Source organism: Aspergillus neoniger (genome assembly GCF_003184625.1).
Source record: "Aspergillus neoniger CBS 115656 unplaced genomic scaffold BO87scaffold_61, whole genome shotgun sequence".
NCBI classification, from domain to species: domain Eukaryota; kingdom Fungi; phylum Ascomycota; class Eurotiomycetes; order Eurotiales; family Aspergillaceae; genus Aspergillus; species Aspergillus neoniger.
Genome location: NW_020291189.1, coordinates 22,036 through 38,110, shown reverse-complemented (window position 1 = coordinate 38,110; position 16,075 = coordinate 22,036). Strand labels below are relative to the sequence as shown.

General features: G+C 49.6%; 8 protein-coding genes across 8 annotated transcripts; 4 read left to right on the top strand and 4 right to left on the bottom strand.

Annotated features, from left to right (window-relative positions):
• The first annotated feature begins 75 nt into the window (after nucleotides 1-75).
• BO87DRAFT_370470 (tRNA dimethylallyltransferase) lies at nucleotides 76-2,226 on the top strand. Its single transcript, XM_025622028.1, has 2 exons — nucleotides 76-262; nucleotides 344-2,226. The coding sequence occupies exons 1-2, from the start codon at nucleotides 164-166 to the stop codon at nucleotides 1,742-1,744; spliced, it is 1,500 nt and encodes a 499-aa protein (XP_025474169.1). The 5' UTR covers nucleotides 76-163; the 3' UTR covers nucleotides 1,745-2,226.
• Nucleotides 1,787-4,134, bottom strand: BO87DRAFT_411062 (DXO/RAI1 family decapping nuclease). The gene is made up of 9 exons (XM_025626397.1): nucleotides 3,812-4,134; nucleotides 3,512-3,754; nucleotides 3,411-3,442; nucleotides 3,330-3,357; nucleotides 3,273-3,280; nucleotides 3,113-3,216; nucleotides 2,893-3,063; nucleotides 2,510-2,809; nucleotides 1,787-2,424 (listed from the first exon to the last, which is right to left on the bottom strand). The coding sequence occupies exons 1-9, from the start codon at nucleotides 3,884-3,886 to the stop codon at nucleotides 2,279-2,281; spliced, it is 1,107 nt and encodes a 368-aa protein (XP_025474168.1). The 5' UTR covers nucleotides 3,887-4,134; the 3' UTR covers nucleotides 1,787-2,278.
• An 80-nt stretch (nucleotides 4,135-4,214) lies between these two features.
• BO87DRAFT_381135 (protein GET4) lies at nucleotides 4,215-5,923 on the top strand. The gene is made up of 4 exons (XM_025624456.1): nucleotides 4,215-4,463; nucleotides 4,565-4,821; nucleotides 4,929-5,081; nucleotides 5,140-5,923. Exons 1-4 carry the CDS (start codon nucleotides 4,420-4,422, stop codon nucleotides 5,727-5,729), a joined length of 1,044 nt encoding a protein of 347 aa, XP_025474167.1. The 5' UTR covers nucleotides 4,215-4,419; the 3' UTR covers nucleotides 5,730-5,923.
• On the bottom strand, nucleotides 5,832-6,617 carry BO87DRAFT_370463 (uncharacterized protein; the record flags this gene model as incomplete). Its single annotated transcript, XM_025622027.1, has 3 exons — nucleotides 6,123-6,617; nucleotides 5,992-6,060; nucleotides 5,832-5,929 (listed from the first exon to the last, which is right to left on the bottom strand). Exons 1-3 carry the CDS (start codon nucleotides 6,475-6,477, stop codon nucleotides 5,832-5,834), a joined length of 522 nt encoding a protein of 173 aa, XP_025474166.1. The 5' UTR covers nucleotides 6,478-6,617.
• A 449-nt stretch (nucleotides 6,618-7,066) lies between these two features.
• On the top strand, nucleotides 7,067-8,670 carry BO87DRAFT_346182 (replication factor C subunit 4). The gene is made up of 5 exons (XM_025620892.1): nucleotides 7,067-7,259; nucleotides 7,331-7,551; nucleotides 7,613-7,712; nucleotides 7,769-8,191; nucleotides 8,254-8,670. The coding sequence occupies exons 1-5, from the start codon at nucleotides 7,171-7,173 to the stop codon at nucleotides 8,477-8,479; spliced, it is 1,059 nt and encodes a 352-aa protein (XP_025474165.1). The 5' UTR covers nucleotides 7,067-7,170; the 3' UTR covers nucleotides 8,480-8,670.
• Nucleotides 8,617-9,962, bottom strand: BO87DRAFT_346179 (polysaccharide deacetylase family protein). The gene is made up of 4 exons (XM_025620891.1): nucleotides 9,744-9,962; nucleotides 9,087-9,664; nucleotides 8,903-9,006; nucleotides 8,617-8,841 (listed from the first exon to the last, which is right to left on the bottom strand). Exons 1-4 carry the CDS (start codon nucleotides 9,847-9,849, stop codon nucleotides 8,706-8,708), a joined length of 924 nt encoding a protein of 307 aa, XP_025474164.1. The 5' UTR covers nucleotides 9,850-9,962; the 3' UTR covers nucleotides 8,617-8,705.
• A 524-nt stretch (nucleotides 9,963-10,486) lies between these two features.
• On the bottom strand, nucleotides 10,487-12,359 carry BO87DRAFT_321527 (acetamidase; the record flags this gene model as incomplete). The annotated part of the gene is made up of 5 exons (XM_025619938.1): nucleotides 10,487-11,374; nucleotides 11,442-11,636; nucleotides 11,691-11,963; nucleotides 12,025-12,046; nucleotides 12,106-12,359. 5 exons carry the CDS (start codon nucleotides 12,357-12,359, stop codon nucleotides 10,487-10,489), a joined length of 1,632 nt encoding a protein of 543 aa, XP_025474163.1.
• A 964-nt stretch (nucleotides 12,360-13,323) lies between these two features.
• BO87DRAFT_401988 (CeGAL family transcription factor) lies at nucleotides 13,324-15,806 on the top strand (the record flags this gene model as incomplete). Its single annotated transcript, XM_025625650.1, has 5 exons — nucleotides 13,324-13,455; nucleotides 13,621-13,712; nucleotides 13,801-14,829; nucleotides 14,887-15,484; nucleotides 15,534-15,806. The coding sequence occupies 5 exons, from the start codon at nucleotides 13,324-13,326 to the stop codon at nucleotides 15,804-15,806; spliced, it is 2,124 nt and encodes a 707-aa protein (XP_025474162.1).
• Nucleotides 15,807-16,075: the final 269 nt, after the last annotated feature.

Genomic DNA, 16,075 nt, shown 5'->3' with positions numbered 1-16,075 from the left:
ATAATTCAATGGATTGCGATGGCGGGGGAATTTGCGCCGGGAATTTTTCCAGAGCCGCACCGCCAGAATTACCTCCCTTCGAGCCCATCAGCTCGCGGTCTTCTTTGCCAGATGCATTTGTCGAGGCAAAGATGCTAATTCGGCCCTATTTTAATTTCCTCTCATGCAACCATTTGTCCGACGCTTTATGTCTCTCAAACGCCCCTCCGTTATGAAGCCGCTCATCGCTGTCGTCGGTGCCACGGGCACGGGCAAATCAAAGGTGAGAGCGTTTACTCCGCCAAGGATCTTGGGATTGTCTTTTTTTCTTTTGAGGCTTTGCTTTACTGACGGTTGTAGTTAGCTTGCAGTGGACCTAGCCTCGCGATTTAACGGGGAGATCATCAATGGCGATGCCATGCAAATGTATCGCGGTCTCCCTATCATCACCAACCAGATCCCCGTCGAGGAGCGAAACGGTATCCCGCACCACCTGATTAGCTGTGTTGAGCTTGATGAACAGCCATGGTTCGTGGGCAGATTCAGAAGCGAAAGTCTCCGACTCATTGACGACATTCACGCCAGAGGGAAAACTCCCGTTCTGGTCGGCGGTACCCATTACTATACACAAGCCGTCCTGTTCAAGGATCAGCTACTTGGCGAGGATGCCACTGCAGACGATGCGCCGGAGGAAGCGGAAAATCGATTGATGGAAGATAACGACCCAAAGTCCTCGACTAAATGGCCGATTCTTGACGCTCCTACTGAGGTGGTTCTGCAGAAGCTGAGAGAAGTCGATCCGGTCATGGCGGATCGATGGCATCCGAATGAAGCACGCAAAATCCGCCGCTCCCTAGAGATCTACTTCCAGACCGGCAGGCCCGCGTCGGAGATCTACGCGGAACAACAGCGGACGAAGCAGGCAGCCCTGGCTCGGGATGACTCCCTTACGGGTGCCGGCCACTTGCGATTCCCGACGATGATATTTTGGGTGCACTCGGAGAAGGAGACGCTCAACACTCGACTGGACAAGAGGGTGGATGCAATGCTGGAGCAAGGGCTGATGACAGAAGCCAGGCAGATGTCGGATTACCTCCAGGAGAAGAAAGCCCAGGGCGTCTCCGTTGACCAGAGCCGCGGCGTATGGGTGTCTATCGGATACAAAGAGCTAGCACCCTATCTCGAAGCACTATATGCAGGCTCGGTGGATGAGGCCGAGCTAGAGAACCTCAAGAAATCTGGCGTTGAGTCGATCAAGACTGCAACGCGGCAGTATGCCATGTCTCAAATCAAATGGATCAGAAACAAGTTATGGCAGGCCCTTGCAGACGCAAGCTCGACCAATCGTCTCTACCTCCTTGACAGCACCAATGTCGACGCATGGGAGCAGAATATTTCCGAGCCGTCCGAACGTCTTGTCCGCGCTCTGCTGGAAGACGAACCCACTCCCGACCCGAAATCACTGTCAGAGCTCGCAAGGACAGTCTTGGGCGCCAAGGAGTCGCAGCCGCAGAAAGAGTCAGGATCCGTCACAAAGTGCAGGACCTGTGACATCTGCCACAAGACCATGATGGGTGATGAGCAATGGCAAATACACATCAACGGCTCAGTCCATAGGAGAGCGCTTAAGAGCGCCGCCAAACGGGCCGCGCGTGATGAATATCTACGAAAGCGACAAAAGCTGCTACACGAGGGCCAGGAAAATGGCCCTGAATCTCCTGCGGAGCCAGATTTACAAAGCCCCCCGTCCCCTCAAGACAGATAGACAAAAAATAAATGTCTCAGAGAATTCCAACAGCACCGAGGTGCCTTGCATTTAGATGCAAATGTATCTGTGAGACCCTTGGGTAACTATGTAGAGAGACACTTCAGCGCAGTGCATGCTAGCAGACCCATCTGCATCTTTGCTTTCACACCGTAAATGTTTGCAGATAGCGGGTGCAATCAAGACATCATTTGAAGAACCCATAACATCCGGTCGAGTTTGGTATGGGGCTTGGCGTTTGGGGGCAGCAAATAGATGTCAAATATAAAGCATTATATGCAGTGATTGCACGGCACATACTAGCCACTGTACTGATCAGGTCTGTCCAGTGACCGAGTCGGTCCAGACGATGTCGCAAGCGAAATCCCCATGCATCAAGTCAAGAGGCATGCATACTCATATCTGCAGTCTTGATAGCAGCCCTATCACTTTTGCGCGACTGGGTGAGAACCGACATTCTCTTTCACTGGAGTAGTCCACAGACGCAGGACCATGGAAATGAGAAAATCGTCAATGATTCAGCGTTTGCATGGCTCAAGATTTGGATCTCCAGGCTGAAAATGCTGGTGAGATGATATCGCCAGTTCCACTCTCTTCCACCTTGAAGACTTCGATTAGTGACGATTTCTCACGTTTGCGTATTCTCCATGTGCCTTCCTCTTGGATAGTAGTTTTAAGCCCTGCAACAGTCAGTTTAGATCCTGTTTGTTTCTTTCTTTCTTCTTGAATTATAATTCGAGCAGGCGAAATCGAAGGTATACGCACACTCAAGGAAGGTGGCAGCAAAGTTAATGCAAATATTTCCGTCCCAAGTCCCCCGGCCAAGCTTCTTGACTTTTCCGGGTATGGCAGCAGTCTCGAGCTCCTCAAGACGATGGACAATACCTTGTTGGTCCCGAAAGCCGACAATGATTTTGGGTACCCCGAGTAAGAATGACTGGGCCCAGAATTTCAGAAGTTTTCTTTCGTATTTGACCAGGTCCCGGTCATTCCTTATTTCGGCGGAAGTTTTCAGTTCTACCCAATGGATAGGATCTTCTTTTCGCTCAGGTTTGCAATCCCAGACTGTGAATAGGACGCGTTAGAACATATTCATATGCACTGCTGCAAGTGGTGGCGATGGAGCGGTAGGTGGCCTTATGACATACTTGCATCTACCTCCCCACCAATAACTAGGCGTGCGCGGCCGATGGCAGTGCGCACCACTGAACAATACTGGGCATTGTTGTTTACAATGAGCTCCTCTCGGTTTTCAATCTCTCTGCGAGGAGTCGGGTCCCATGGCTGATCGAGCACTGACAGAGTCTCGAATTTATAGCCTGACTTGGTCAATAACATTTATTGCAATAAGGAGAAGTGAGGTCTCACCCCAGTAGGCCATCAGATCCTGAGACGCCATTCCCGGAGGCATTCGTTGGTTCTTCTGAACTCGTTTCTGCTCATTTTTGTAGCTGTTGTTCTCTTCGATAAATCTAGACGGTTATTAGAGTCGAGAGCCAGTAGATATAGCAAGCTAGCATGAACCAACATTGTGCCCTAGAAGTACATTAGCAATGAGTCCTCGATCCGATGGCCAATAACATACCTGGAAGCAGGTCGCGTTCATTTCAAATCTGTACGTAAATCAATGGTTGAAGCAGGAAAGCGACGAATTGAGAATACACACCCATTCAAGTTATCAAAAGGAGCTGCAAGGATCTAGATAAACCAAACATGAGCATATTCCTCGGTCCCATACGATTGGTACACATTATAGACGATATCTACCTTGGTCATCATGCCTCTCCATGTGATGATATCAGCTTCACATTTCTTCTGGGTTTCTTGTTCCAGAGCCATGACTGTTTCGAGCAGAGCGTCTAGATGCTCATCAGCTGAATCATCTAGCTTTTGAAATGACTCGAAGCCGCGATTCAGGTCCGCGGGAAGGCATGGCGGATAGTAGTATTTCATCGATGAGTCTCCGAGATGGAACTTATGCTCATCATCGTAAGAGAAACATGCAATCTCCTGAGTAACGGTTAAGGGCCGACTTTGGGCATTCGGAAATGGATATACTAAGCTTACCTTCGGACGTCGAATGGCAGCGCTAGCTTCGTAGAAGCGACCAATGGGCTGAATATCAAAGGCCTTGCGGTCCATGTTTTGAGATATTGCCCGGGTATGGTTGGTGACTGGGATGTAAATGCGCAGAAAGGGTTACTCTATGTACTCTTTCTGCCGTGCGCGCGCGCCTTTCACGAGATGATACCAGAGATTAAGACCGCATGAACTAAAGTGTCAGACGTGTACTGATGTTGCTTGGGAAGAAAACAATTTGAATTTCATCCACCTCAAATATAGCTAGGTAAGAACCCTGCAGCTCGTAAATGCGGAGTGGAAGAAATAAGTTAGATCGTCGTTGCAGTAGTTCAGTCCAGCTGCTCCCGTCATTCTGGAAGAACCGAAGCGCGTCCCCACCAAAAGTCGCCCGGCCATCAACTTTCCCGGCCGCAAGTTGGCTTGACATCGTCAACCATCCCCCGTTCAGGCCTGTCGCACTTGTTGTGGCCGCTTTATCTTCGCTTTTACTCTCTTATACTATTTTGTGTGGCTGTATTGCTATAGCAAGCCATCGTTTTCTCACTGCATCTCCGACCTCTTAACAGTCGCCCCTGGTGATTCATCCGTTCAAGATGACCTCACGTATCGACAAGACAATTGCTCGACAACGAGAGAAGTGAGCCAACCCCACCTTGCTTCCCCCCACAGAGTAGTTTCTTGATGTCTACATGTTTTGCCAAAAGAATATGATAACTGACGCATCTTGTCTTCCTGAAGGATCGCTTCTGGTGCTTACTATGAAGCTCACCAGCAACTGCGGGTCATCGCTGCCCGGTATATCAAGCAAGCGAACTACGATGCGGCGGCAGAGATCCTTGCTGGCGGCGCCGCCGCACTACTGAAAGCTGGATCTCAACAGGGTGCTTCTGCCAGTGGCGGCGATTTGGCGATCATGTTGGTGGTTGAAGTCTACACAAAGGCGGGGTGGGAGATCACTGGAGGAAATGACGATGCGGAGGGGCGGGCTCGGAAGAGTGAGTGCTTGCCTATGCCCTGTTATACATCGCTGCACCAGATTGCCGATGTCTTATGATGCCTTTTTGAAGTAGTCGGACTGACCGAGGGCTCCCTCTATCTACAGAGCGCTTAATCGAACTACTGCACGAATTCCCGCCCGAAGAGCCTACCCGGAAAAGGTTCATCCAGGAGATGATCGGTTGGAGTGGCAGGTTTGGACCCTTAGAACGCGGCGACCCTGAGTTGCATCATGCCGCTGGATCGGTATATGCGGAAGGTATGCAGACCCATATTAATTCTGATTTCGAGGGCGACCTCATAACAGCTATCTCTAGACCACGAACCCTATGACGCGGAAAAGCATCTCATCTTTGGTACCTCGGAATCAGCTGAGACTCTGGCCAAACTGGAATTCGAGTGGTACACCCATGACGAACCGCACACTGCCGCACTTTATGCCTCTCGCGCGGTATTCCCATATCTCTTGATCGGAAACCTTCGCAGCGCCAATAAAGCCTTCCTTATTTTTACGTCAAAGCTTTCCTCCACCAACCCCTCACTCGGCGTGCAAGATGTCAGTAGCGCTAGCTCTGACGTACACGTCTTCCCCGCGCTGCCATTGTTGAATTTCATCAGCATGCTGCTCCTTACGATTCAGCGCGGTAGTTCGGATTTGTATAAGCAGTTGACGGCGCATTACGCATCTCATATCAGAGACGTCGGAATCTGGGATGACGCCCTGTCTCAGATAGGCGAGCAGTATTTCGCAATCAAGATCCCAAGGCAGAGCAACCCGCTGCTGGATATGATGGGAAGCATGTTCTTTGGTGGCGGTCAGGATGGTGCTGGTACCCGGATGGCACCTCAGGGCAGAGGAGGGTCGAAGAGGGTGGAAGCGCCTCCGACGAGTATGGAGCTCGATTAGAGGGATGTCAAGGGAATTTGATGTTGTAGTAGGCTGCAGTCTGAACGCATCATTCATCACGCATAGTAATTAGTATAGACCATCATATCGCAAACGAATCGGTTAGGCCGTCGAGTTGACTTCAGCCTCGTACATCCAGTTATCTTCCTCTAAGGCGGCAACCTTATTGCGAAGGCTCTGGTGTATACGGTTGAGTATTTCTATAGACATCAGCCGAATCGCATCGAAACATAGATCTTTTGGAAATGTAATTGAGGCTCACCGGCAGGCTCGATACTCATTTGTCTGTTTCGATTCCGATACATCATCTCAACAAGGTTTGCCTCCATCTCTAATTCATTATTAGCTCGCCTGACCTGGGCCCTCGGGGCGCAGAGCTGAATCTCCACCTACTCTCTTTCTCCTGCGCGCTCAAATTGCCCCCTGCTGCGCCGGAACCATCGCCGACACCCACACCTTCTATACCCTCCATTTCCTCACCATCTTCACCAATCAAGGGGGGTAGTACAGGGACATCAAGCTTGTAGCTACCGTTCTTGTCCTTAACCACGATTTCCCCGTTGTCAACGGATCCGGCGCTCAAAGATGTAGGTGCTTCAGACGAATTTGATTGCAGCAGCTGCGATGATAGGACAGAGGTTCCATTGCTGGTTTTGCTCTGTGCAGATGAACCTGCGGGGCCAGTCGAGCCAGCGCGTTTGCTGATATGGTGGTGGAAGAGATTGCGGCGGACGGAGGTTGTTCCCATTGCGGGGGCGTAGGGATAGAGAAATACTGAATGTGTACACAAGTAGGTATAATGTGTAAGGATGCCTTTAAGCTGGTTAGCAATGTGTTTTGAGCCCAGGCAAAACTGGTGTCGGTAGTCGTGAGGTCGATGTTGAAGCAACCGAAAGGACTGAGTAAATGAATTTAGAAATGGATGGTGAAACTAAGAATATCCGACGTAGGAGTTTGAATGAGCATAATAATTGCTGGCCTGGAGCGATATCTTATGGTTAAGGGGCGTGAATACAGAGGACCCTAGATACGTATTGAGGTTGAAGTTGCAAGGCGGGATTCCGAAAGGCATCACCAGCAAAACCCATCAGTCAACTGGCTGCCTCTGAGAACAAATGTGTGCTTGAGCAAATTAAAGCCGGTATTTCTATACCTGGCTCGGTAATAGTATAAACGGGTATTATTTGCATTATCCCATCGTAACGAATGAAATTCTTTGGGATCGTGCAGGAGTCCAGTCGCTTTTGGCTTCAGCACCGGCGAACAATAACTACCCTTTTGGGCCAAATCTATGCCGACGCGTCTCCGCCTCGACTTTCGCGTCTCCCGCTTCTTCAATTCTAACCCATCATCAGCGCTTTTGCTCCTGCTCTCCGTCTAGCACACAACGAAACCATTCAGTCTGAGGTTGCATATAATTTACATCAAGTTATTATTCGCTATGGTTCAAGCCGAATCCTCAGCCAGTGCCTCTCGCAATGGCCTTAAGGCGCATACGGCTGGCGCCCCTCCTGACTATGAATTGCCCTGGTACGTACACCAGGTTCCAGCACTAAGGCCAGCTCAGAATGCCGAGTCTAACTGCCAATCTCTGGAAATAGGGTAGAGAAATATCGCCCGGTATTCCTCGATGACATTGTTGGAAACACAGAAACAGTCGAGCGCTTGAAGATTATCGCTAAGGATGGAAACATGCCGCACGTTATCATCTCGGGCATGCCCGGTATTGGAAAGACAACTTCGATCTTGTGCCTGGCGAGACAGCTATTGGGAGACGCATATAAGGAGGCAGTTCTGGAGCTCAATGCTAGTGATGAAAGAGGTACTTCTACCGCACTATGAGAGGGAGACGAGAAGCGGCTTTAATCTAATATGCTCTACAGGAATCGACGTGGTACGAAACCGGATTAAGGGCTTTGCCCAGAAGAAAGTCACCTTGCCCCCTGGTCGCCATAAGCTTGTCATCCTTGATGAAGCCGATAGGTACGTACTGGACATTGAGCTATATCGTCTGTCTTGGATGCTCACGCATGATGCAGTATGACATCAGGTGCCCAGCAAGCATTGCGGCGTACAATGGAAATTTATTCGTCGACGACACGATTCGCATTTGCCTGCAACCAGTCAAACAAAATCATCGAGCCGATTCAGTCGCGATGCGCTATCCTACGTTATGCTCGGTTGACCGATGCGCAAATCGTCAAGCGTCTGAAGCAAGTATGCGACGCCGAGAAAGTGGAACATAACGAAGAGGGCATCGCCGCCCTGGTATTCAGTGCTGAGGGAGACATGCGTCAGGCTATCAACAACCTGCAGAGTACATGGTCTGGTTTTGGTTTCGTCAGCGGGGACAATGTTTTCAGGGTAGTCGACAGCCCGCACCCGATCAAGGTCCAGGCAATGATCAAGGCTTGCTGGGAAGGCAAGATTGATGCGGCGTTGGAGACACTCAATGAATTATGGTATGTATCGCGGTGCAGTCTGCCAGTTCTACGGGTGTGGATGTATTCTGACTATTATTTAGGGATTTGGGGTATTCCTCCCATGATATCATCAGCACTATGTTCCGTGTCACCAAGACAATTCCCACTCTGTCAGAACATTCCAAGCTGGAATTCATCCGGGAAATTGGTTTCACGCACATGCGCATCCTAGACGGCGTGCAGTCACTGCTCCAACTCAGCGGCTGCGTTGCGAAGCTTTGCAAGATCAACATGAAGCCGCAGCTCTTTGAGCCACCGAAGAACTGAGATGAAAATGAAAGTGTAAAGTAGATGCAGGCATAACTTGGAGTTTGGGGCGTTTACAAAGCAAGGCTATATCAAGCCCTGGGGTATTTAGCATATGTCGAACACTTTTGATTTTCAAGTTATCATTGATATAGACTCCCGGTATCATTCATTAGGCTCAGTTCATACATCATAGAACATGCATGTTGGAGACTATGCAACTCGTGGCCAGCTCAACAGTCCGGGTTCACTTCCTTGCAGGCATGGGAGCAGAAGGCATCCTAGCGCCCTCCGGCGGCTTGTTCTTGCTCTTGAATTCATCGCACATCTGTTCAAAAGTGACCCATTCCACGCCCTCGTGCTTGTTGATATATTCAATGATTCTAGATCCGATCAGCAAGGCACCCCACATGAGAGTTCGAACCAGACAATCACCCAACTTACCTCTCATGCATAAGAAGAACATGCGGACGACCCGACACATCAGGATGAATAGTCATAGGGAAGACAAATTCATCGTACTCGCGATAGAAGTAGTCAAAATGATCCTGCCAGAACATCAGTTACATCACAAGGCCCCAAGAACCAACGAATCAAACCCCCTAAGACAGAAGAAAAGCAAACTCACCTTCCAAAGCTCCTCAACATCCTTAGGATTCACCCAACCATGACTATTCGGTGCGGACTTGATAAACATCATAGGCGGCAAATCATCAATATACCAATTGCCCGGGATCTCCACGAGCCCCGTATCCTGGCCCCTAACCAGCGGCTTCATCCAAGTTTCTGCCTTCTGGGAATAATCAATCTTAGTCCATGTATCGCCCGTTCTCAACCAATACATCTGACAATCATGATGAGACATGGAATGATCATATTCAATTCCATAGGAGAGCAACAAATCGGCCATCTCTTTACTGGTTTCCCACCATGGCGCAACGATGCCCCGCGGCGGCTTGCCAGTGAAATCGTACAGCAGGTGATAGGTCTTATCGAGGATGTCGCGTTGCTGCTCGAGGGTCATGTCGGAGGGGTTTTCGTGTGTGTAGCCGTGCAGGCCGATTTCGTGGCCGGCGTCTCGTACCATGGCGCATTCTTCGGGGAAGGTTTCGAGTGAGTGGCCGGGGATGAAGAAAGTGGCTTTGATGTTGTATTTGGAGAAGAGTTTGAGGAGACGTGTGGTGCCGATGTGACCGGCCCAGAGTCCTGCAGCGTGTGAGTGAGTGTACTACCACTACTATCCGTTGAGTGTAGTATAGAATGTTGTATGTTGGTTTATACTTACCTCGACTGATATCGTTGGAGCTGTCCTCGCCGCCGTAGGATCCCAGCCAGCCGGCGACGGCATCGATATCGACGCCGTAACTGACGAGAACGCGCTTCTTGCCCATGTTGGTGTTCTTATTCTGTGTTGGAGAGATTAGGTTTAATCTGGGATGATGTGGCAGACTTATGCGTCGGATATGGAGGTGGGTTGAGTGAGAAGCAGGCAGTTAAGTCTACAAGTTTAACCGAGGGGTAATACACGTCCCCCCAACCTTGGTCATTGGCTGTTCTTTTATATAGTCGATCAGTGAGGGGATCGATGAGGGGGGGGGGTACCGACTTATTTGGTCATATGCGATAAATGATCCGAGGGGGAGAAGATAAGGCGCGATAACCGGGCATGGAGAGAATCGGTACTACAGCAATAGAGAGTCTTATCAGTATACAGATGCTACTGTAGCCATTAGTACTCAGTATTAATTAGTCGATAACTGTCATGATTCGATCTAGTCTGATTAGTCTGTTAGCTATCTAGATACTAACTAGTTGTTAGTACCTGCTCAGGATTGAAACACAGTATATTGGCTTACTCCAACAGTGACGCCTCCACTTCTGGCAGTGACTCCAACGGCCCGGTTGGAGTAAGTCTCGCGGGAAAGTGGGGGTTGCGCTCGGAGCGATGGAGATATCTAGATGATTATCTAGAGTAACTTGGAGACACACCGAGATTGGACTACTGGACTATGCTATAGTTGTCTCAAACTAGCTGCGCCAAATCTTCTCAATGGCAGTCGCTGCTCCTAGGACCTTCTCCTCTTCTAGTTTCTTGCCGATGATTTGAACATTAATCGGATGACCATCCATAGCCTCCGCATTGTAAAGCCCCCAGTTCCATGCGTCCAGCTCGTTCCTCGGTTGATATCCTGCTGGCAGTTCGTCCACCTCAGCCTGCACCTGATCCACTGGGAATGTAACAGCGGAGTAATCAAGGAAATTCCAGATTTTGGTATATCCAACCCACCGCAGCGTTCGGTGGGGGATAGCAGGATGGGGCGTTGTCGGGGCCAAGAGTACATCAATGGGCTTCCCAGAGGGAGAGCGTGTTGCGTTCCATTTGTCCAAGTATTTCTTCTGCAGCGCAATCTTCTTCTTCTTGAGCTGCCAGTACTCGTATACGGAAATGGCCTTTCCGCGATTCACCAATGCTTCCACGTGGGGAATATAAGGCTCCCCGGCCGCTTCCACATCACGGCGGATATCTTCACCCCCATCCACTGTGTAGAAAGCGTCCATGAGTTGGATATATTCTAGATGATCGGAAGCATCCCAAAGGACTAGCTCGTGACCGTGCGCTTCAAGTTTTGCGGCAAGATCCCGGAGCGCTCTCTCGATGGGGGGATGAACCTTCACCACTCCATCGTCTAGAATGAGTCCGATCACCATAGGCCGGCTCTGGACTTCCTCGTGTGCGCTGTCGTTCCAGGGTAGCGGGGTACATTTGGGGTCTAACTGCCACGGATGTGCATTAGCAATCAGTCGGCTTGCATAGCAGAGAGTTGATAGGTCTCGTGCCATGGGGCCAACTGAAGAGGGAACATGCTCCTGTCCCTCGGTAGACACCGGTACGCCATGATATGGAAGCCTACTGCTCTATAGCGTTTGTCAGTCAGGTCAGCTCACTTTAATTTAGCAGGTCTGGGACGGTGGTTGGACTTACAGTAGGCTTCAGGCTATACAGACCCATGTGACTCTGAGGAATCCTCACACTGCCACCGATGTCTGTTCCGTATCCCAGGATAGAGCCGTGCAATGCCAATAAAACAGCTTCCCCTCCGGTAGAACCGCCTGGTGTAAATTCAGGATTCCGTGGGTTGACGGTCAGTCCCCAAAGCGGATTGTCTGTTTCAGCCCACTAAGTTACAGGTCAGAACCGTGGCCTACATTCACGAGGTAGGCCGATACAAACCATTATGCTTTGTGGGAGATTGGTTTTCGCCAGCACAATAGCGCCCATATCCTTCAGCATTTGCACTAAAATTGCATCCTCTGTAGCGGGAGCAAAAGAACGTCCCACATAGCCAAGTGTGGTGTCAACACCCTTGACATTGAACTGATCTTTTACTGTAACCGGAATGCCGTGGAGTGGTCCCTTGATTTGACCGGTTTGTTTAAAGGCATGGTCAAGCTGCCGGGCTTGTTCTAAGGCATCTTCGAACACAATTTCCGTGAGGCAGTTGGTCTGTCGGATCATGTTTATTAGTGGTGATCCATAAAAGCTTGTATATGCCAGTTCCACCTACCAGCTGATGGGCTACCACAGCTCTGGTGTCAAGAGAGTCAGTCAGAGTGGGAATAAAGCTAGAAAGGGCAATGCAGGTCACCTTCTGATAAAAGCTAATGTCGTCTGCTCAGCTGTGTATTTGCCCGATTTCAGGCATTCGAAAAGCCTAGGCACGCTGTCGATGTCTGTGATCTCCTGGATTGCAGGATCTTCATGGATACACGTGCGCTCCTGGACAGAGAGCAGCTTGGGGAGACGCCGGTCGATATCATTGACTTGATACGGCTTTAGGAGCTGATTCCGTAGAGAACGCTTCCGGGAAACAATTTGCTCCCACGACTGGAGGCTTCCCATTATGGTAAAGATATTTCAAGATGGTTAACTAATTAGTATCGAAGAACAACTGGGATCAAAAGGTCTTGTGCTCGTAGTCGTCACTTCTTTCCCTTAATAGTAGTATATATGATAGTACGTATTAAAGTCAGAGTTATGAGTTGGTGTCCGCACCAGAATTTATCTGCTAGTGCGGGCCCCAAATATAAACCGGAGTCATCAACTAGTTAGTAGGATTCTGGCAGCTCTCGGAGCAGATACGGGAAAGTCAAGCAGTACAACTTGTTGAAGGTGGGGTTAACTACGGGAATCAAGGGTCATTTGATAGCGAAGCCAGGCATTCGTGCGGAGTAATCGGAATCCAGTTCTGATAAGAAAAAGAGACCCCATCGCTAGATTAGATTCTACCAGAACGGATTAGACTGCATTTGGATTGATTGAACCTTGGCTAGTCAGGCACGCCGAAGTAATTCCGGGGGATCGCTGATCAACCGGCAAATGTTTTTTTTTTCTGGGGGAGACTGTCCAAGCGGAAGAGAATGTTTAAAACGTATTTGAAAAAAAGCAATTCCGAAAGAGAATCTGGGGAAACTGTAATAGTATCCAATACGGAGTAATCCCTTCGAGAATAAAGTCAGGGTTGTTTAAGAGGGAGAGAGAAAAAGGATTGGATTAGAAATGGAGTGGGGGGAATGAATCCCCACCAGGATCAAATCCACAACTGGAAACACCGGCCACACGCCGGCCAGCTTTTCCCCTTCCAATCTCCCCGTTTCTCCTCACTCAGCTGCCGACGCCTTCCATCACTGGCTGTGAGCTCCGAGGCGGGTTGGAATTTGGAAAACAATTTTGACCTGTTCACCAACAATGCTCATGACTCGTGAGATGCATTGTTCAATGTTGTCTTTTTACTAACTACTTGTCTCTCGATTACTAAGTTCCTTTTTTCACCATTCAGCCTCAATAATTTTGAGGACATGCCACCATGAATCCCCCCAACTCTGGTGCCGCTGCAACATCAGCGATGACCGGTGCCATCCGCACCGAGTCCCGAAAGAAGTCCTCCGGCGCAATTGCGAAACGTGCGTGCGACCAATGCAAGTTCCGCAAGATCAAGGCAAGTAATATACTTAGGTTCCTACGGACCCCTTCCGATCTGGGATCCCCCTGTCTGCTTTTTATTTCCTTAGTTCTTCCCAGAAAAACCTCCGAGGTCCACCCGTGTATCCTGAACTGTCTTTCCGAGTCTGGCCGGCCGAGCTAATCGCCTCAGTAACTGCAGTGTAGTCTATCCCAACCATGCCGGGCATGTGTTTCCATGGGCTTTGAATGCACCTTTTTTCAACCGCAGAAGAAACGTGGTCCCACTGGACAGTGAGTTTGAATGCTTGCCCTGGCTTTGACTTGCTTCTTCTTTTCATGTTCATTAATCTAACCATTTTAATCCGTTGCGTATGTAAAGCCGTGTGTCTCAGATCCGGCAACAGCAGACCAACTTACCGGGGTTGAACAGCTCACAGAGCCAAGTAGCTTCCAACCCCCTCCCAGGTGCTTTCGCTTATCAAACGGAGTCACCATCCCGGGGAGATGGGAGCTCCAATGCCGTCCAGCCAATTCAGGATGCCGCACACTGGCCCATGCATAGTGAGGCCTCCTCGGTACCCGTGGAGCTTTCTCATCCTCAACCACCCGCCCCAATTGCCCCTAATTGGAGTTCCGGGGCCCCTCAAATTGAAACTCATAGTAATAGCGGCGTCAATTGGAATGAGCGCACTGATGTCGAATACTGGCTTCCAGATACACTGGATGCTCAGGTACCCGTGTTCGATTTTCCGGGCAGTAACATCTACCTGAAAGCCTCGCTTCCATCTATCATACAAACAGAGGCTGCTTCTGCAGGTCTACAGTCACACCCAGTAGAGGCAGCAAGTGTACCCATGTCCGGGCCCAGTGTCCTCCATCCACCCCCAAATGAAACAAACACGCTCTGGCCCTCATCCATTGTGGAAGCAAACATGATACCCTGGATTGACGTCTATTTTGATCGTTTGCATCCAACATTACCGGTGCTAAACCGTTCATCACTATTCATCCGAATGTTGTCCCAGGAGCATCGCAGAAACCCGCAATTTGGTGCCATGCTTCTCGCATTGTGCGCATTTTCCCTTACCCAACCAATTGAAATCGCCGAGCGACCGACGTCTACTTCTCGAGCCAACCAAGCTCGGTCCATGATGAACGAAGCGACCAAAATGCGAAGCTGCTCTGATTTCGGGGAACACCCAACAGTAGAAGCGGTCCTTACCAGTTTCTTCCTGTTCGGGTGCCTGTTTGGCAGCAACCAGCATAACGCCGCATGGCTCCGCCTAAGGGAGGCTCTCGACCTTGCTGCTACAATGGGGTTGAACAACCCGGATTCGTATCGAGATTTACCCAGCGACGAGAAGGGACAACGCTTACGGACGTATCTAGTTCTGTCAATTACGGAGAGGTACTGTACATTTGGATCGGGTTTCTTGGAGTTATCACTAACTAACAATTCCTACAGAGCTTATGCATTACAGCGAAGGCATCCCATCACTTTCTGGGGTCGACCAGGCTTCAGCATGCGACCTGTTCATGACTTCATTCATACTGCCACCCATAGTGTTGTGTCTGGCATCATCGTCCATAACGAAAAAGATGCCGAGGGGATGATGGGCCTCGCTCGTCTGATGGAATTGTTTGATGCTATTGACGAGGATGTTGTCGATTGCTGGAACCAAAGATGCAACATCAGCGCTGGATACTGCGAGAAGCTTACGGAAGCCAAGGCCTTAACGATCCATCAGAATCTTAGCCGAGTTAGCGAGTCGGAACGATATAAAGGCTACGACTGGTTTGAGCGCTCGAAGTCATCCCTGGGCGATAACCAGGGAAACCGGCCGGCAATAGGTCTACGAGAAACTCAATGTGCAGACGTCTTTATCACGAAAAAATGGCTTCAGAATCGTATTTGGGTGCTTTGTTCCACTCATGGGCTACTGCGGCCTGCATCTGAACACCATGAACTCGGGCTCCACTACGCCGTATCTGTTGCAAAAGAGACGCTTGACATCTGTCGATCCTTGCGGCTGAGCTCCATGGAAGCTCACGGAATTGGGCTTGTATGTACAACCTTGAATATCCTTCTATCAGATTTGCTAACCAAAGTAGGCTGAGAAGTTGTACGACATTGCAGTCGGCGCCATTAGCGTCTTGTTCAATGTCCAGATGCCTCTTGCGAAGGGCACCACATTGGCATCACCAGCGAGAACCATGCCCAGCCCTCAAATACCAATGGCTGGTAGTCACTTGGTCTCCAAAACTCTAACGGAAGATTTTCTCTTACTGTTGAACAGTCTGCGAGGTGGAAACCATCCTTTCATGGAAAGGTATCGAACATTACTGAGCTCATTGGACGGCACTGGTCATGCTTGGGGCTCATAATAATAAGAGCTTGCATACTGCCGGCATCCAAGCCTTCCCTAGCTTATCCTGAAATTTCTTTTCTTCTTCTGTGTCCTTACTATATATTTGGCGTTCTAGGTTTTATCACAAAGTGGTTCAGGAAACTGTTACCCTGTCTTTTTGGTTTGGTCTAAGCGCACTCTTTGGTACAATAGAAGGTCACCACACCACGCCCTGATACTGAAAACAGCCAGACTATAGTGTACTATAAAATACAGCGCCATAGGATAAGTGTTACAGCTTCATAT